At 36.4% G+C, this 12,942-nt stretch overlaps 1 protein-coding gene across 1 annotated transcript in view; it reads left to right on the top strand.

The window, feature by feature from the left end:
- LOC150098179 (sodium channel protein para-like) overlaps positions 1-12,942 on the top strand; it is a 1,334,265-nt gene that overhangs the window by 1,261,831 nt on the left and 59,492 nt on the right. The window contains 1 exon segment of the mRNA XM_090406598.1: positions 4,861-4,968. Within this exon segment, the coding sequence (XP_090262724.1) occupies positions 4,861-4,968 (108 nt within the window).

Below are 12,942 nucleotides of genomic sequence, written 5' to 3'. Positions count from 1 at the left end.
GAGGTAGCAAAAGAAAAGAGTGAGAGAGTTAGAATGATTAGTCTTTTGCCACGGTATGACAGTGAAATGTTTAAAAGGAGGGCCATATTGGGAAAGGTTTTTGTGCGTGGGTTATGCATGACGAGTGGTGTGGAATTTGTGGACATGTGGAGTGAGTTCGATGGGCGATGGATCTATATAAGATGGATGGCTTGCATTTGAATGGTTACGGTGTAAGGAGAATTGAGAAAGTGTTGCTGAATGTAGTGGATGTGCAAATTCAGGGAAACTAGATTTATTAAGGGGGGGGGAGTAGATATACAGTCCTTAGGGAGGCAGTTGAATGTATGAATGAATATAATATGCCCGAGCGAATAAGGACTACAAATCAGAATGGGATAGTTAATATAAGGCATCAAGGTAGGGTTGGGGCAAATGGGGGTCTTAAATTCATGTATACTAATGCTAGGAGTATTAGGAACAAGAAGGAAGAGTTTTTGGCCATGGTTGGCACTTCCAGACCACAGGTTATTGGTATCAGTGAATCATGGCTGACTGTAGATGATATAGCTAGTGGGATTGAATGTGATGGGTATTGTGTGTTCAGGAATGACAGGGAGAATAAAATGGGGGAAAGAGTATTGTTGATGATAGCTGATGAGCTGCAGATAAGGAGAATAGAAGTTGAATTGCAGGATAGAGAAAAGAGCACATTTTAGGCCATTTGGTGTGAGATTGTGGCTAGCAGAACAAAATAGACAATGGGGTGCTGCTATAGACCAGCTGATGGAAAAGATGGTGGAGATAGTATGCACAAGCAAATAGAAGAAATGAGTGGAAGGAAGTTATTATTATGGGAGATTTCAACTATGGTCGCATTGATTGGAGTGAGGAGAGGACACACGGGAGGAAGGAATTGGATTTTATGCAGTTATTAAGGGATAACTATCTGCGACAGCATGTAATGGAAAATACTAGGGGTCAGAGAGTGCTTGACCTATTAATTACATCTGAGGATTTGGTGTAACAAATATGACCACATTGCCACCAATTGGTGAGAGTGATCATAAGGTCTTGACTTGGGAGGTGGCTAAAGGTGTGGAATTTTCAATTAAGACAGGGTACATGTGGAACTATCGGGCTGGAAAATATGACAAGCTTAGGAGTTTGATTGGTGCAGTACCATGGCATGTACAACTGCAAGGACTAGATGTACAACTGACAGGATGTTAGGGCCTCCCTCGACGAGTCTGTCGACTCCTTGGAGTTGCCCGGAATAATAATAATAATAATGTTATCTGTGAGAATCAACATGGATTTATTAAGGGGTGCTCTTGCTTTAGTAATATGATTGTCTTTTATAATAAAGAGCAGTTGATGATTGAAAGGCATAAACTGTCATTTTTTTGGATTTTGCAAAGTCGTTTGACAGGGCGCCACATGATTAGCTGATATTTAAGTTGCAGCACATGAGTTTAAATGTCAGGTTAGTCAATAGTCAAATGGATTCAGGATTAGCTGACTGATAGGTATCAGAGAGTTGTGTATGATGGAACAGTTTCAAGGAGGCAGAAGGTTACAAGTGGGGTTCCACAGGGCTTAGTACTGGGACCTGTATTGTTCAATCTTTATATCAATGATCTTGTCAATGGATTGCAAGGGGACATTCAGTTGTTAGCAGATGATGTGAAGCTGGGAAAGGTTATTAGTAATAGTGCAGATGTGGTAGCCCTGTAAGAGGATTTGAATAAACTAGACAGATGGGCAAATGAATGGGTGTTTCGGTTTAATGCAGCAAAATGTAAGGTCTTGAGGTTTGGGACACTTCATACTCTATTGGAGGAATTGTGCTGGAGGAAGTAGGGGAGACAAGAGATCTGGGGGTGATGATTGATAGAAAACTGAAATTCAGGGAGCTTATTGCAAAGGTGGTGAGGGTAACTCACAGGATTGCTGCAATACCGAGAAGGACGTTGACCTGCAGAGATAAAATAGTTATCATTCTGTTGTATAAGGCCCTGATCAGACCACACTTAGACTATTGTTCTCAGATTTGGTCCCCAGGATTTGAAGGGGATAAATTGACTGTTGAAAGGGCACAGAGGTAGATAACAAAAATGGTTTCAGGACTGTACAATATGAGTTATGAGGATCAACTGAGGGAATGTGGACTGCAAAGTTTGGTGGATAGAAGAAGGAGAGGTGATATGATCGAGACTTTTAAACTGTTGAGAGGCAGTTACAAGGTAGACATTGGAGAGTTCTTTCACTTGGTGGAACGGTGGGAAGGAGCGATGACAATTTCGTAACTTCCAGGGCTGTAAGTTACGAAAGGAGACTGTGAGCAAGAGGGCGAGGAGTGTTTTCTTTGCGTGGAGGGTGGTTGAACCTTGGAATGCATTGCCTGAAAGAGTGTTGGAGTGGGGACGGTTAATGGGTTCAAGGAGTGGTATGATAGACTTTGTATTTCCTAAAAACGACCTCCCACGATGAGTCTTTTGATTCCATGAAGGCCTGGATAATAATAATAATAATTTATTCATATTAGCCCATCCTTTGTTAAGTCTGTCTTTTACTGTTTTTGTGTTGTCAAGGTTGTGAGTAATGAGACTGCCAAGATATGTAAATTGCTTTACTTGTTCAAATATATGCTTTTCTAAGATTATTGAAATATTTTCCTCATTTCTTCCTATTTTCATTGTTTTAGTTTTGCTTAGATTGATTTTCATTCCAAAAGTTTTTGTGCTCTTCATTTAAAATTTTTGTAGTCTTTTCCAATTGTGCTTGAGATTCTGCAAGAATAATATCATCTGCTATTCATACCATTTATTTGTAGACCTGGATCCTCAGCTATGGTTTTGCATATTTCTTCGAGATAGGTAGTAAATAAATTTGGGGAGAGTGGGCACCCTGCATGACTCTCTTTTTCTACTTTGCATTTGTCTGATTTTATTAAATTTGACAGTTGGTTTGGTACCTTTATAATAATTTATAATAAAGGTTTGTATTTCTGAAACTAATATAATTGATTTTAAGATTTTTATCATTTTGTTCCTGTCAATGGAATCAACTTCATGCCCAGTACGTTTCAGACAGGCTATTAACTGCAAAAACATGGTCTACAGTAGACCACCCAGGCCTGAAGCTTGCTTGATTTTCTCCTATTGTCTCATTCATTAAAGTCTGAATTCTACTTTGAATAATACATGTGAAGATTTTGTAGCTATGACTTAGCAATGTTCTGGGTCTATAACCTTCACACCTTCATTTATCTGCCTTTTTGAAAACTGGTATTATAATGCCCATCTTCCAGCCATCTGGAATTTCACCAGTATATAGTATTTGGTTAAAAAGTTCAAGCAGGAAATTGATGGCTGCTATGCCACTATATTTCCACAGTTCAGTAGGAAGTTCATCATAACCAGGTGACTTAGATAAGTACATTTGGTGCTTTTTGTCTTTCTATCTCTTTATTTGTGTTTTTCCAGTCATCTTCTCTCTGGAAAAGTATCTGGTAATATTTTTTCCAAATTTTTTTAATTTCTTGAATTGTTCGGGTTTCAATATTACTTTTATTTTTTATTTTTAGTGGGTGTTTTTGTTTTAATTATTTTATAATTTTATATACAATCTTATTATAATGCTTATTATTGGCTTTACACATCTTTGCTTTTTCTTCCAGGCAGTTGTTTTTGGCAGATCTAACATTCTGTCCATTTTGTTTTTCAGTCTTTTATAATGTTGCTTATTTTCTTCTGTATTTTCTCCATTCAAAGTATTTTTGTAGCTCTTTTTTTCTTCTCAGGTTCTCAAAACGTCTGTGGTTATCCACTCGTTATTTGCTCTAATTGTTGTACCAAGTGTTTTTCTTGTAGCATTTACAATAACTGCTCTGTCCATTTTCCATGTCTTTTTTTTTACATTGTCAAAGATTATTTACTTTAAATCAGTTTCTATTATGTTTTTGTAGTTGTTTTATATAGTTGTATCTTTCAGTTTTGTTATGTTAATAGTATTTAAAATTTCAACTTAACTTTTGCAGCTAGTACATGATCGGAATCAAATCTGGTTTCTTAGTGTTCTTACATTTTGAAATGAAGATTTCCAGTTATTTTTGATCAGAATGTAATCAATACAATTTTTAATCATGCCGTATAGAGATGTCCATGTGTATTTGTGCGATGGTCTATGGAAAAATATGGTGTTTGAGATGAATAGATTACGTTTACAGAATTCCAGCAGTCTTTCACCACTTTCATTTCTCTTGTCCACTCCAAATTTGCCAATCGCATCTTTCATGTCTGGTGTAAATCTCCCAACATCGAAGTCTCCTATCACTATTAGGATGTCTTTTTTGTCCGTAAGATCCTGTAGTTGCTAGTAGAAAGTTTCTGATTCTTCATCTTCATGTTAGTGATCTGGAGCATAAATTTGGATAATTTTGAAAAAAAAAAATCCCTTTTTCTTTTAATCTAATTGTTTTCATTCTTGGATCATGTGGTTCTATAGTTAAGATGGAGTTCTGCAAGCAATTACTGACTAATATTGCAACTCCCTCTTTGTGGATGTGGATTGTTCATAGTTTTTCATCCAGAGTAAAGAACAAGAAGTTCTTTATAAAGAAGCAAGAGAAAGGGAGAGCAGTAGAGGATTAGGTTTTTTACATGGAGAGAGTGGATGAATGGAATGTGTTGCCATTGAGTATCTTGAGTGTGAATGAGTGCAGGATACAATGAGAAAGGTAGGCCACTGTTTGAGTGGAACTCCCAACATTAAGTGTACTGCTTCTTGGAATATCTGCAAACAATAAAATTGAAAAGCATCTTTTCAAATTAATGTTTTTAAAGGTGATCTTAACTAACTGTTGTATGTAATATCTACGCAGGTGGTTCCTTGGAAATGTTTATGACAGAAGACCAAAAGAAATACTATAATGCTATGAAAAAGATGGGAGATAAAAAGCCTGTGAAAGCCATCCCTCGACCAAGGGTAAAATCATAATTATTATCATTTATGGAATAATGTTTCACACAGTAATGTAATTTATTGCACAAATTTAAGTTTAAAATCAGTTTTTACAATAAACAATAAAAGATAATAAATGATAAAACAATAACAGTGAAAGAATACAATGCTCTCTATGTTTAAAAAAAAAAACAAGAAAGTGATAATTTGTTTAATAAATAATTAAATAAACTCATTAACAAGGTTTTGTTCCTAGGCCTTGCTGCTTAACTTGTTTGTAAATGATATGTTCTGTGGATTGACTGGGGATCTTTAGTTGTTTTGCTGGAAAATTATAGTAACACTGCTGTTGTTCAGGAAGATATGAATAGACTTTTGGCTTGGACAAAGGAGTGCATTTGTAATATTAATAAATGCAAGGTGTAGCATTTTGGAATGCAGAATTATAAGGCTGTGTACTTGATGGCACTGTACAGTAGGAAGTAGATGAGATTCACGATCTCATCTAGAATCTCATCTAGAGATTCAAGATCTCAAAGAGATGGTTGACAGCAGAATGAACTTTAGAATGCACACTGCAACTGTTGTAACTGCACATCGTAGTACCACTATGATAAGAAGTACACTAACATGTAGGGATAAGGAAATGGTTGTGCCACTGTATAAAGCACTGTTCAGACCACACGTGGGCCATTATGCTCAAATTTGGTCACTTGGTTTTCATTGTGATGTGGAAACAATATAGAGTCCAGAGACGAGTGACTAAGATAATATCAGGACTCTGGAATGGTGGCTGTGAAGAGAGGTTGAAGGAATGTGGATTGCAGAGCTTGTTAGATAGGAGGAAAAGGGGTGATGTGATAGAGACTAAGTTAGTGAGCGGATTTTATTAGATTAATTCAGAGGGTATTATAAAAAGAGTAGAAGGTGAGAAGGGTAGAACCAGAGGCCATCCCTGGAAGTTATTATTATTATTATTATTCCTGATACCTCCAAGGAGTCCGATGCCTCATCGCAGGAGGACACCTACAACTGTCTCAACCACTACACCGAGCCTCTACTATGAATCATCTCCATCAACACCATCTACCACCCACCACCACTACAACTAGTATTTTTTGTCTGTAAATTGTGTGTGTTCTGAAGGGCCGATTTGTCTGTATGCGAGATGAAAAACCCGAGTTTCCGGGAGGAAAAACCCTGCTACCTCCATATGAGATCGGCTAACTCACCTTCGATTGAAATCGTCCAGATAAAGATTCTTCTCGTCACGACGAGAATCAAACTTATTGCATTCCAACATATTCTTTTTCAAAATTTGCAATGAAGTGCTGCATACACTTTCTATGTTGATCATAATTTTTGATTAAATAATGAATTTGTTTTGTTATTTATTTTATGTATTTAATTAAATTAGTGAGCCTGTGTAGCTCAGTGGATGTGGCGTTTGCACACCACGGAGCTTGGCCGCACGAAGGAAGACTTGGTTTCGAATCTAGTCGGCGACTAGAGGAAATTTTTCTAAGCCTTTTTTTGACTGGTTCCCGAGTTAGTCGATCTCTGGCACGGGCAAGCGGGTTTTTCCTCCCGGAAACTCGGGTTTTTCGTCCTGTAAACTCAAGAAAATCGACCGTAGAACCCACATTATTTCAGACATTAAATATATTGTGTTAGGGTTAGGGAACACGAGATGGCGGTACCTGTAGAGCCGTCTCTCTTCACTGCGTACCGCTTAATTAGTGATAACCTTGGGCCATCTATCTCTGATTGGGTACCAGTGGAGATTGAACTGTCCACTCAGTCTCCAAAAGTTAGATAGGGCTAAATGGCCTCACCTACTCCCGTATACAGGAATAAAAAGGCGTTAGCTGATTTTTTTTTATGAATTAAATTAGTAATTAAGAAAACTTCACATATCTTACTTATAATTACATAGAAGATTATTAAAGATAATTAAACAATGAAGGTTGAACATAAATAATTTTAATGGAATATGTATATCAGACATATATAAACTTTCACAAGTTATGTAACAATCTGGTGAAGAGGAGTGTTATGAGGAGTAGATATTTTACATGGAGAATTGTGGGTGAATGAAATGCATTACCAGAATATATTGTTAATACAGGAAGTGTTAAGGATTTTAAGATTCAGAGTGATAAATATATTTTCAGTTGAATGTACCTCTCACATTGAGTCTGCTGAATCTATTGAGGGTGTAATACTAATTGTAGTACAATGAACATCTTGAGTTGCATTCCAACATATTCTTTTTCAAAATTTGCAATGAAGTGCTGCATACACTTTTATATTTAATTAAATTAGTAATTAAGAAAACTTCACATATCTTACTTATAATTACATAGAAAATTATTAAAGATAATTAAACAATGAAGGTTGAACATAAATAATTTTAATGGAATATGTATATCAGACATATATAAACTTTCACAGCTTACACATGTAACAACAAATATATAGAATTTTATTCATAGACCCCAATGCATTTCATCCGACATTATGTGAACATCATCAGAGAGATAGACCAGTAACCACTACATTCAAAACAGGAATCACAAGAATAAGACATAAAGCATGTGCATACTAGCTCATGTTTCAGTCGAGTGGGACAGACTTCAGATATATCATCAACAAAAGATAGCCATATATGAGATTGAGGAAATATAGTGTCAAAGAGTTATTTTTCTAGATGCTCCATAAAATAATCAGCTGAGGCTGGTGAGATAGAACTGCTGTTCCTTTAATCTGTCTGAACAACTTATTACACCATGTAAAATAGCTTGGATTGAATTTAAATAGGTTAGAAATATTAACAATAACATCTGGGAAGATATTGTTGATCTATTTAAATTATCTAGATTCTTTGAAAATTCAATCTATGCACTTCCCTTCTTTCAAACCACATCTACAAAGAATACATTACCACTTCTTTCCTTACCAGGTGTAACTGACTATGTCATCTTTGCTATTTTGGACAGACTGGCCATTCTGCCCTGATTAGAATCTGGGCACATCAAGACCATATTATACTTTTGAAATCAGACAAATCTCACCTTGCTTCTCATCAGTGGCAACTCATCCATAAGGGCTGCATTGAATGCAGCTCCAGCATTGAGTATACTAACCAGTACTACTTGCTAGGATACTCAATGCTGGAGCTGCATTCAATGCAGCCCTTATGAATGAGCCACCACTGCTTCTCCTGCTATTGACACTAGGCACAGAGCTCTTTGGAATCAGAGAAAGCTTTTCCATTCCAGCAAGTTCAAATTTGATAATTTTTTCCCTTGAAACACGTGAAATACTACAAAATCATCTGAACCTTAACTGCTCAGACTACATGCCAGTCTCTGTTTTGAGAAATGATCACTATTAATTGTTCATAATTATATATATATATATATATATATATATATATATATTTAATATTTGAAATTATTTTTAACTATACATCTTTTACTTTTGTTCCTTTGAACTCTAATAGTATAATCATATACTTCATCTGTGACCAATACATGAGGTAGCATTCACATGCTTTATGTCTCATTCTTGTGATTCATGTTTTGAATGTAGGTTACTGGTCTGTCTCCCTGATGATGCTCACAATGTTGGATGAAATATATTGGAGTCTTTTGTGTTGCATATATAATTTATGAAAATTTAAAAAAAAAAGAAACCTGAACATACTGGAAAGGTGATATATTGACAGGAATAGAAGTAGCAGGGTATAGCATTTTTCAATAGGATAGGAAGGGCAAACGCATTGGTGATTATGATAAGTGATGAGTTGTGTCCTATCAGGGTGGAGGATTTGGAGGGCAATGGTTTTGACAGCATATGGTGTGAGGCAAAGGTGGGCAGGACAGGATATTTAGTGGGTCGTTGCTATAAGCTAGGGAGCATAGAAGGGTGCAAGAGATATTTAGACAGTTGAGCTTCACAAGTGCAAATCAGTATTATCATTATTGGAGATTTTAACTACAGCAGTATAATTTGGGAAGAGGAAATTGTATTTAGTAATAAGTGAATACAATCAATAGAATTCTTGAGCAGACAAATGTCTTAGGCAACATGTAGTAGAAGGAAAATGGGATTTGAGAGTTTGTATTTGGTCATAGAATCAGAGGATCTTATTGTACCTGAGATAGCATCTCTGCACCCAATTGGAGAGAGTGACCATGCAGTTTTGACTTGAAATATAAATAGACATGCAGGTGTATCAAAGAGAAAGGAATGTAGGTGGAATTATAAGGCAGGTGATTATAATATAATCTTAGAAATCAGCATGAGGAAGTTCCATGAATAGAGGAATTGGAAACGTAATATGTCATCAGTGCTTGGGAACTGGTGAAAAAATATTTATTGGCAGCAATGGCAAGTTGTATACAATGACTGAAAAAGAGAACACAATTTGGTGTAAAGTGGATGACAAACAGTATAAAATGGAAACTGCAGGTGAAAAGGAGGTTACGGAAGAGAGGGGGTGGAGAGCAGATACATGAATAATATAAGACTGAGGCCAGGAGAGTGTCTAGGTAAGGAAGGCAAAACTGGAATATGAGAAGAGATTGGCCTTGAGATCCAAAGAAAATCCTAAGGGATTCTTTCATTATGTGGCCAGCAGGAGAAGGAATGCTTGTGGAAGAATGACATTGTTGAAAAAAATGGGGATAGAGTGATTGATGCAAAGGACATAGTGGAATTGTTCAATGAACACTTTATTGGGGTATTTCATCCTGGAGGGGATGGGCAAATTCACGGTTCAGAAGTGCAAGAAGAGAATGTGTTTCAAATATCAAGTATTCTGGATGTCAATAAATAAGACTGGATGGTATTTTGCCACAAATTTTGTGAGAATGCACTAAAGAATTGACATCTACTTTGACCTTGCTATGGGAAAGGTGCCCAAGGAGTTGAAGGAGAGAAAGATACTGCCATCAGTAGTTAAATTTTTTGTGAAATGAGCGAGGGATAATTTACATCATTGGGCAGATGAGGGTAATGTTATCTGTGAGGGTCAGCATGGATATGTTAACAGACACTCTTGTCTTAGTAATCTGATTGCCTTTTATAATAAAGTAACAAGAGCGGTTGATGAAGGAAAGGTATTTGGCCATGATTTTTGGACTTTACAAAGACATTTGAAAGGGTTCCACATCATAAGCTGATATTTAAGTATAGCACACAGGAAATTCAGAAACATATTGCAAAAGATGGTGAAGGTAACCCAGAGGATTGCTGCAGTGACTCTGACCAGTAGAGCTAACAGTTGTTATTCCATTGTATAAAACTCCTGATCAGACCACACCTGGTTTATTGTACTGAAATTTGGTCCCCAGGATTTGAAGGGAATAAATTAACCATGGAACAAGTGCAGAGGCAGATAACAAAAACGATATCAGTATTGTACAATGTTTGTTATGAGGATTGCAGAAGTTTGGCAGATACACAAAGTACAGGTGATATGATTGAGATGTTTAAACTGTTCAGTGGTCATTACACAATTGACATTGGGGGAGTTCTTTGGTGTAGTGGAAAGGGAGAAAGACCAAACACAAGGGGCCAACCCTGGAAGTTGCAAAAGGAAGTTGTGAGCAAGAGAGTGAGGAGTGGTTTCTTTGCATGGAGAGTGGTTGAACCGAGGAATGCATTGTCTGATAGGGTGGTGAGAGAGAGAGCATGAAGGGTGAATGAGTTCAATTAGTGGTAGGTAAGCTTTGTGTTCTCTAGGGTAGGCCTCTCATGACGAGTCTTGGGACTCCGTGGAGGTCCTCAATCATCATCATAATAATAATAATTCTGTAAGCTACACTACTATGGTTCAGTATAATACTACTCAATATATTTCTGAATAAACATACATAATACATCTATGTATCTGTCTATTTTTTTCATGGCCTTTTTTATGTTTTGAAAATGAAATTTGTGTGTTTAAGCTAATTTGAGCTAATCTCCTCTGAGTATACGCACGCACACTAGTCAAAAAGTAACTGCATGTGCAAATTTTTTTTCGTTCAGAATTTCTAATTTACAGTCATAATTTTTGAGCATACTATAAAAACAAATTATTTTATTATAATTACTTTATTCACATAATTGATACACAGTCAAAACAAGATATCATTTAAACAATTTGACTGGTAATACAGAGCAATTCAGATTCTACCCAAGAATCTAAGAATAGTCTGTCCGGTAGCATTGTAAAGTATGGATTGCTCCAAGTAATGCTGGTTTATGTAGATCACATGAGGTCACTTCATTGATGTTTAATTGCTGTAAATCTGGTCGATTTCAATCGATGGTGAGTTAGCCGATCTCATACGGAGGTAGCAGGGTTTTTTCTCCCGGAAACTCGGGTTTTTCATCCCGCATACATACAAATCGGCCCTTCAGAACACACGCAATGTACAGACAAAAATTACTATTTGTGGTGGTGTTGGAGGTGGGCGGTAGATGGCGTTGATTCGTAGTAGAGGTAAGGTGTAGAGAGAGTTGAAGATGTCCTCCCGCGATGAGTCTTCGGACTCCTTGGAGGTATCAGGAATAATAATAATAATAATAATAATAATAATAAATAGTTGGATAGCTTTTTTTTAAATTGCACAAGTGCACCGATAACTATTGGGATGACTTTGGTGTGTTTAAGCAACAGCCAGCCAACTTCGATTGCCAGATCTCAATATTTAGTCTTTTTTTTTTTCGGTTCTTTGTTGTTAATGTTGTTAGCACTGGGTACTGTGATATCAATAATCCAAACCTGTCGATGTTCGATAATCATGATGTCAGGTCTATTGTGGTCCAAATTCCAATCAGTTTGTATTCTAAAGTCCCAGAGAATTTTTGCTGTTCCATTCTCCAATACTGTCTCTATTTTATGCTGCCACCAGTTATCAGAAGTAGGAAAGTCATATTTTTGGCATATATGCCAATGAATTATTTTGGCCACTTGATCATGTGATAGTATTTATAATCAGTTTGAGCTATCTTGCTGCAGGCACTGATTAGATGTTCTACAGTCTCATCTTTTTGATTGCATAATCTGCATTTACTGTTATTATTGATTCAAAATTTTTGCTTTGATTGCAGTAGTTGGTAATGCCTGTTCTTGAGCTGCTAGAATAAATCCTTCTGTTTCTTTTTTAATATATTGTAGCAATTGCTGTATCTTGTTCACGTCAATTTTTTCCTTTGGCAAGGGTTTATTTTTCCAGTGCACATATCAGTTATTTTGCTGTTCCTTTTTGTAATCAGATTTGTTTCCTGTTGCTTTTAGAAGGCCCTCTTGTGTAATTGCTTGAAGCATTTGCTCAGAACTGTTGTCAATGTAACTTTTTAAACTAATTTCTTCTTCTTCCACACTCTATCTCACTTACAGCAGACCCACCTATTCTCCTTGGTAGGTACAACCAGTCTGTGGATGTAATGCATGATGCTCAGTCATTAATTTTCTAGTTTTGCAGTTGAATTTGTCCAGGTCTTCTTTCATCCAATCTATTATGTCAGATGTGTATCGCATCATATAGCACAAGAATTCATTGCTCTAATTGTGTTTAATCCATTTAGTTTTGTTTTCAGAATATTTCTAACTCTTTTGGTGTATTCTACTGCTGCCTGTTGTTTAATGTTCGAGTGGAGAATATCATTGGCTTCTAATATTCCTAGGTATTTATAGTGTTTGTTAGCTGAAATTGCTTTTATATATTTCTCTTGATCAAAATTAAAATTGCTAGTGTCATTAATTTTTCCTCATTTAATAGATAAAATTGTGTATTTATCTAAACCAAATTCCATTTTGATGTGCTGACTGAAAATACAAACCATGTTCAGTAAAAAGTGTATTTGCTATGCCGATTTTCCATATAACTTCAAGTCATTAACACGTTCGCTGCCATGCTACTTTGGCATAGTCTGTTCCCGTACGCCGAGCAATTTTACTTCTTCAAGTTCAGTACGGTACTCTCGTTGCCGATGGTCAGC

The sequence above is a fragment of the Typopeltis vanoorti genome, chromosome 16 (genome assembly GCF_054136105.1).
Source record: "Typopeltis vanoorti isolate ZY-2024b chromosome 16, IOZ_Tvanoo_1.0, whole genome shotgun sequence".
NCBI lineage: Eukaryota > Metazoa > Arthropoda > Arachnida > Uropygi > Thelyphonidae > Typopeltis > Typopeltis vanoorti.
This window is presented reverse-complemented; position numbering and strand designations above follow the sequence as displayed.